Source organism: Pterocles gutturalis, unplaced genomic scaffold (assembly GCF_000699245.1).
Source record: "Pterocles gutturalis isolate BGI_N339 unplaced genomic scaffold, ASM69924v1 scaffold20479, whole genome shotgun sequence".
NCBI lineage: Eukaryota > Metazoa > Chordata > Aves > Pterocliformes > Pteroclidae > Pterocles > Pterocles gutturalis.
In genome coordinates, this window is record NW_010136224.1 from 11,835 (window position 1) to 19,518 (window position 7,684).

Here is a 7,684-nt window from a genome sequence, read left to right on the forward strand (position 1 = left end):
CTGAATTTTCCTCTTCTGGTTCTTGAAGACTGTTAAGCTGAACCTTTATCTCTTATTTATTCTCAGTGATCACTAGGAATTTATTTTCCCTTGGAAAAGTAAAAGTCAGTCTTTAAAATCTGAAATAAAAATTGTCCAACTCATGTGCCTCTCTACCTTACAATCTCCCTTCTTAAGTAATCCCACCTCTGACACCTTTCTTTGTTATCTTTTTAATCTGTGTTTAGGACAATTATTCAGTATTTCCAAACATATTTCCCTTGTTGAACTTTGCTTGATTGCATAGAAGAAAACATTTTCTCATGACAACATTACAAAAAGTCATTTTTAATCACTGATTCCTTATCTATTTTTTTTTGTCTGTATTTACTGAAACTGTTATAGGAAGCCTTCTAAAATAACCCCAAATCTATCCTCAGTTAATTTGCTATAGCCCCTGAAAGTTACAGTAGATTTGTCAAAACTTTAACTCCAATGTGGGAGAATTTTAGCAAGGAAGGAGGGAATCATTGAGCTCTGATTTTGATATTGTTAATCAAGAACATGCTACTCTGGCTCCTGGTAAAATTCTCATTTACTCCTGGTTTGCCTGTGTTGCTGGGTCAGCCTCAAAGCTTGTTGCCCACAGCTGGACATAAGCATCGGCTGCACGGGGAGGTGAGGACCAGGGAAACACTGGTCCTGGGAACCTCACAGATGGCACGGTTAATGGTAGGTAGGAGCAGAGCGCATTTGAATTCTCTGTAAAAGCATTTAATACCACAGCACTGTTAACGGTGTTTACCCAATATGACAGAAGGTGGTTCTCCACCCACTCCCTTTATTAACTGCAGATGTCTCTTTCTCCCATACAAACCAGGGCTGCTAGTTTTAAAATCCAGTTTTCAGTTGTCCTGAGAAAAATAATCTGTTTCTTTTTCTCTATAGATCTCTTGCTTTCATGTTGTGTCACGTTAACTCTGTGTACAGTTTTCTTTGCATCTTAAACCAGTTCTAACAGTCCATGTTTCTATTTCACAAACTAGCCCCTCCAGTTTTTTCTTGTTGCTGTCTATTGTTTCTTAGTAGCACAGTTCACAGGCAGGGTAATGCAATTAGCTCCAATTTTAAGTAGCATTTCAGGTTTTCTAATGGTTTTTCTCCTGTTTGTTTTCAATTTATCACACTTAATTAAAAGAAAACAAACAAATAAATAAAAATCCAGCCCGATACAGCTGGAGTAATAATTCTTTTTTGTTACATTTTCTTGTCCTTTTTACAGTTTTCTTTGTCTTGTGGAATGCTGGGCTATGAGTATATTAACACTTGTTGGTTTGTCTGGCATATTTATTCTTTACTAAAATGTTAGTTCCGTTACAGAAATGTCAGCTCTTAAAGTCTGTGGTTATTTCACTTTAGTGCACAATATGTTGAATATATTCAGATCATTCATATACTGTTACAACTCACTCAATTTTGGTGTGTTGGAAGGCCATTTTTCTGACTTCTAAGTTAGACCTCATGATTATCACCTGACAAGTGTCTGATCAGCAATGCTGTGAAAGGATTTTATTGCTGTGTCCAGCTTCCTAGTGGGAAGTCACACTGTAGGTAGAGACAGATTTTTCTTGGAAGCACACAGCAAAGGTTGGGAGCCACAAAGGACACTCTGGTTAGATACTGGGAAAAAAGTAATCCACCATAAGGCTTGTTAAACATTGAAACTGGTTGCCCAGAGGTTTTGCGAAATCTCCATGCATTCAAAGCTCAAGTGGAAATGCCTCAGAAATTTGATCTAACTTTGAAGTTATACCTAATTTTGAGGTTTGCCCTGCTTTGAGGAAGATCTTGAATCACGTGGAGGTCACTTCCAAACAAAATTATCCCCTGGTTCTGTGACAGATCTGCACTAAGTCAGCTACAGAGACTCTTGAGGACATCTCCACAAACCATGGATGCATGAGATGACCAGGTCATTGGTCTTCATTGAATTATATGGATTTTGTCTTTTTGTGATTCTGTAACCTCTTCAGAATCATTTTAACTTGCCTGAGCAGCTTTTCCAAATTGCCTGGTCTGATTTTATGTTCTGCGTTCCTCCTAGAATATGAACTATAACTATGGAGCAAGTCACACCAGTTGACTGCCACCTTTGCAGCGAGATACTGCGTGGGCATCATGGCTTAGAGGCTCCCCCAGGGCTTCCTTTCCTCCTGCAAGCATAAAAATGATTCCACATATCTTGCATCTGGTCTCTGCCCTGAGAAAACTTATAACCATTGGAAATCGTAGGATTTGAAGCCATTTTGAGCTATTATTGTTCTGCTATAGGCTAGCCCCCTGCTGTGGAGTGTCACATTTTTAAATTTGTTTATGTTTCCACTTTGGAAACTATGGTTTGGAGACATGCTCAGTCAAACACAGAGGGAACAAGTGCAAGTAGTAGAACCACCCTACAACTATTCGCAAGTAGTGGCAATGATGCTGCCAGACTCACCCTGGGTATTTTGGTGTTGATGCTCAGGAGGGGTTGTGTGTGTGTTTGTGTGCATTACTGAGGAGCAGGCATCCAGGGAGAGTTACAGTCAGTGTGTTGGGTACTGCAAGGTGAGCATCTATGAATTAACTTCTTTGGTCTACAGGTACCTCTGAAGTGGCAGGAGTTATGTATTGGAAGTGTCTCCCCAAGCATAAGGTTGTTTCTGTGTAGGAGATGTGCTGCCACAGTATTTCAACCACCCACTTCGCTAATCTGAGAAAAATTTTTAACACTAAATTTTCCATTCCATTGATATACAGTGCACTGTGCAAAATACCAAATAAATATGGTTGCTAAGAGCCTTACTTGTGTTATGTTCTATGCTAATGTGAATTGAATTAAACCCTTAGAGAACTGAGGAGGCTGGTCTTAAAACTTCATTTGCTAAAATTACCCTTGCAGGCTTGGACATAATTATACTTAGGCCAAATACATATAAAGACAAAAAATATGAAAGTGATTTTGTGACGGAATAGTACTTTCCAAGTTTATGAGAGACTTGTTTTGAATATCACTGCACTTTTTTCTAATTCATACATTTCAATTAAGTCCAATCAAATATTGTATATGCCCAATAAAAATAATATATAGTATATATAACATTATTATATAACATATTGCATGTTTTTATATATGTTCTTTCACATCACAAATATTATTTTTTTCCCTGAAAGTCAAGTCAGCTTAGTGCTGACTCAATTTCAGTCCACTTTTTGACTAAATGCTTGTTTCACATTTTTTTTCAGATTTCATACACATGAAAAAGACTATTTTTCATAAAAAAGAAAGTTAAGTTAAAATAACGATGTATCTTTAATTACAGAAATCTTTATCTTACATGATACAAAACTATAGATTATTTCAACTCAGAGACATAACACAGAAAGAAGGAAAACACCCATACTTCTTTATGCATCCATTTAGTCACAGCTCTGCACAGTTACTGTTGAGGTTTTAATTTAACTCCAATGCTGTGAATACTCTGTGTGGTTGAGCAGTGTCAGAAGTGTTCTTCTCATTAGAGAGTAGGAAAAATCTGGTATTCAAGGGGTTTATCTGTATAAGATTATTGCTACAGAGGCGTGAGTTCATGCATTACAAAATCCCCTTTGGGCGTATCCGTGTTTGTAATGTAAAAGAATGTTCTCAAAACTAAAAGTAAAAGCACACTTGGGAAAATATGTGGATTTTTCTAATGCCATAGGCACCACCTTCCGTCTGGTATAATGATGAATTTCCTGTAAATGCAGAAACAATGGATCTCACCATTAGCTCACACTAATAAGAAATACAAATTCTGCAGCAAAAACATACTGGAGACATAAATAAAAATTAAAGACATTTAAATGATGCAAAATCAGTATATAGTGGATATTAAAAATTATAATCAACCTTCTAAGCACATAAAAATTATAGTAAGACAACTTGCAAAGTTTTATTTATTATTTAAACAAAATTAGAGACTTGGGCATAATAGTAATGTCACAAATTAATAAGAAGTTGCTCTGGCAGTAGTTACTGAGTCCTCTCTGACTTACTGGAATGTATATGCCTTTTCTTAATAGATCTTATAAATTTAGCAAGCCGTAAAAACATATAACTGGTCATTGTTATGTGCATTCTAAAACCAGATTTTTTTTTTAAAATAAGACAGGTGATGCTCTCTTGCTTCTACATTGACTATTGTCTTGGTTCCAATATTTCATACAGAAAGTGTGGTTACTAAAATTTGATTTAAACAATGCACTGATATTTCTATTTTCTTTTTCACAGATTAAGATGCTTGGTAAAGCAGCTGGAGAAGGGTGACATTAATGTGGTGGATTTAAAAAAGAATATTGAATATGCAGCATCTGTGCTGGAGGCAGTTTATATTGATGAAACCAGGTAAGTCTGAAGGGGGAAAAAGAAAAGAAAGGGTGTTGGGAATCACATTTATAAAATTTGGTCTTTGCATACAATTGTAACTGCTCTTAGGTCTTTTAGTGACAAGGTTAAAGCAAGTAAGATTCTAAAGGTCAGATGTGACCACTGTCTGGAGAGTTTGCCTAGTTCTAGTCTCCCTCACTTGTCAAATGTCCACAGTATAAAGTCATAAGAATTTTCTGAACAATGGATTTTCTTTCCCCCACAGGCCATATACTGATAATCGTGCTGAGGACTGTATCACTGAAAAAAATGGTCTGTTTTGGAATGCAATACTCTTGGATATGTGTCAGAATATTATGATCTGTCCTGTAAATACATAAATATATGAAAAGCTTTGATTTATTTTATAATGTTTGATGCTTTGTTTATTATTATTGTTATTGGCAGTATTACTGGCAATCATTTTTAATGTGGGTTGACTCCAATTAAATTGGAAATTCATAAGCGTTTGGCTTCTTGAAAAAATTTTAAGATACATACTATACTGAAGTTAACTAGCTAACTTAAGGGATTTTATTTCATTGTACTGGCCTCTTTAAGTTTTTTAATTTTTTTTTTTTTAAGCAGAATGGTCATGTAAAGATGTCTGCCAAAACTTCAGTATTGTTGGAGCATGCAGTGTATGTCTTGGTTCCATACTACATTTAAGAAGTCTGCCATTGTACTGATTATTTCATGGACCTAACACTCTCTCTCTCTTTCTGTCCCGCACCCCTTCCAGCAAATCTACATATTTGATACAGTGCTTAAATGCTGCTCTAAATTTTTACTTTTCCTTTTATGCATGTGATTCAGACACCAAACCTTGCCTGTCAGGAATTTGGAGCATCTACTGTTGGGCACTAGAAAGCCTACCCATTCGAAAACAGAAGAATGACAACAATAGCAAATGAAGCTGGTACCAGTGGTCCATTTTTCAGAGATTACATAACAGACTAGGCTGGCAGGATCACTTATACTGGTGTCCTGCTGTCAGAGTGCATGCATGTCCAATTCTGTAGAAAGCTGACAAAACTCTGGTAACAGGGAAGACTTTCCTGAGAAGCCTCCCAGCCACAGTACAGTTCTTAGGGACACTTTCAAAAGTGTTGTTAGTGATCCCAACTTAAATACACAATCTGAAAAGCATTAGGGACCTCAGTGACTTCAAAAGGGCTCACACATTTTATGGAGATGTTTACAGATTCAGTTAAATTAAACTTTACTGAGCAAACTTGGGCTTGAATCTTGTGTGACTTCCTGGGTACCTGGGCTTTGTTAGGAAACTGAATGAACTTGAATTAAATATTTTAAAATTTTGGTAGTTAGTATGCACTGTGGATATATTTATATCAGTTTTGCTGGCTGACAATTTAATCAAGCTTTTTTACATCCAATCAAGGGTTGATTTGTGGATTTACATTAGTTTATAGTCGTATTTGTAGTTAAATCGATAGGGGTCCTTAGGGAGACAGATACAAGAAATCATCAACAAACTTCTCTTTGGGCTTATGTTGCCACAATAGAGGCCATAAATTCTCATTTTTCAGCGATTGTTCTAAACATAAATCTTGTTGGCTCATCTCACGTAGTCAGGAAGCTTCAGAATGTTTGCAGTCCACTCTCTCCTGTATCACAGGATACTGTGTCCCCGCCAGTGGGCAGAGCTTAAGCATGTCTTTGCCTTAATAACTGTGGGAGCGATGTCAAAGCTGCATAGGTGAGAAGGACATAAACCACTGGTTATTCCTTCTGTACACCTTCCAAACACTGTGATTAAATAGGTATGGTATTCATAGCTCTTTCTGAGTGGTAGCACCAGGACAATGAAAACAGCGTAACATTTACTTAGTTTCTAAACTGAGGCAGCCTCTGTGGAAGTGAACAGTATTGTTACAATGAGGAATCCAGTCTTCCTGGCTCTGTGCGGGAGCATCAAGACAAGTAAGAGACATTTCACACACAGGGAAGACTGTTACACCTCAAAATACGCACCAGCAACAGGTGTGTTGTTTTTGCTATAAGCAAATCTTTAAATAAGCTAATTGACCTCATAGGACTTGACAGCAGGATTATTAAACTACCCAAATGAAAATAAACTTATATAATTTTATAGTGGCTTGGAAGATTTTCATAGTCCTCAGGCTATTTTATTGATTGTAGGGGCATTATGACCTCATAGTGGTGACTATTTATTTTCAAAAATTCTACCTCAGTGTATGGATAAAGCTTTTGCTCTTCCCTTGCTCAATGCACAACAATGTTTAATCATATTTATTTAGTGTATTCAATATTTTGCAGAATAATCTGACTTTTCACTGTACCAAGTCAGAAAGGAAATACTTTAGACAGGTATCTTGTTTTGCTTTGATTTATTGAATACTTCTGTTCTCCAATGCAATCTCAGAGTTCGTAAACCTACCAAATTTTGGTAGCATTCCTTATATAAGTATGCATTAAGCATATGGTTTATGTATATCTTTCCATACCTATAACTATATTTCTGGAGTATGTGCATGTAGACATATAAAACAAATTTTCTTGCCCATGTTACTTATGATATAAATAACAGTTAAAAAATTAAATTACTTTAACGAAACCTAATTTTCAACTTTTATTCTTTTCTTTTTAGTGGTTTGCATTTTACGCCCCATATTCTTCATTTAGGTTCATAAGTTTGATTTTGTATTTAATTTCTTTTCCTTGGACTAATTCGGTCTCCATGAAATTCAAAATAGAGTGATGCGGTTTTTGAACCCGGTGGTCTCTGTGTTAAATTTGTGCTGAAAATATAGGCTGAGCCTTCACTTCTTATTTGTACAATATTATGTATAGCGCTGTTTTAAATTTTGACACTTCTCCCATTAAAAACAATTTGTAAAGTATTTATTGTGTAGCAGAGAGAGACTGTAGTTGCCACCGTGGAAAACTGCAAAGATAATCACATTTTAAGTAGCATGACCAGTATTCTGTAGTCTAAATCTACACTAAAACATTTAAAGATAAACACACAAAGAAGGGTTCCTCATCTTCTGGGAAGCTAATCCTTAAGGAACAAAAGCAATGTATCATTGAGTCAAATGGCAATGGAGGTGAGAATTAGCTTGTGTGTTTACATTTGTCCTTGTTGCCACCAAAGAATACAGGTTCTTTGTCCTGCACAGAGCTACCGCTGTTGGGAGTCTGGAAATGAGTTAACTGAACTCATTAGTAGATTAGAAAGAACAGTTTAGTTCATAATCAGAATGCTTCATTCCT

The 7,684-nt window shown here is 36.2% G+C and overlaps 1 protein-coding gene across 1 annotated transcript in view; it reads left to right on the plus strand.

Annotated features, from left to right (window-relative positions):
• Nucleotides 1-789: 789 nt before the first annotated feature.
• Nucleotides 790-7,684, plus strand: part of LOC104468189 (calcium/calmodulin-dependent 3',5'-cyclic nucleotide phosphodiesterase 1A-like) — a gene marked incomplete at its 3' end in the record, with an annotated part of 42,644 nt that continues 35,749 nt past the window's right edge. Inside the window, exons 1-2 of the mRNA XM_010082238.1 lie at nucleotides 790-887; nucleotides 4,292-4,405. Of these exons, the coding sequence (XP_010080540.1) occupies nucleotides 790-887; nucleotides 4,292-4,405 (212 nt within the window). The remainder of the gene's footprint in view (nucleotides 888-4,291; nucleotides 4,406-7,684) is intronic.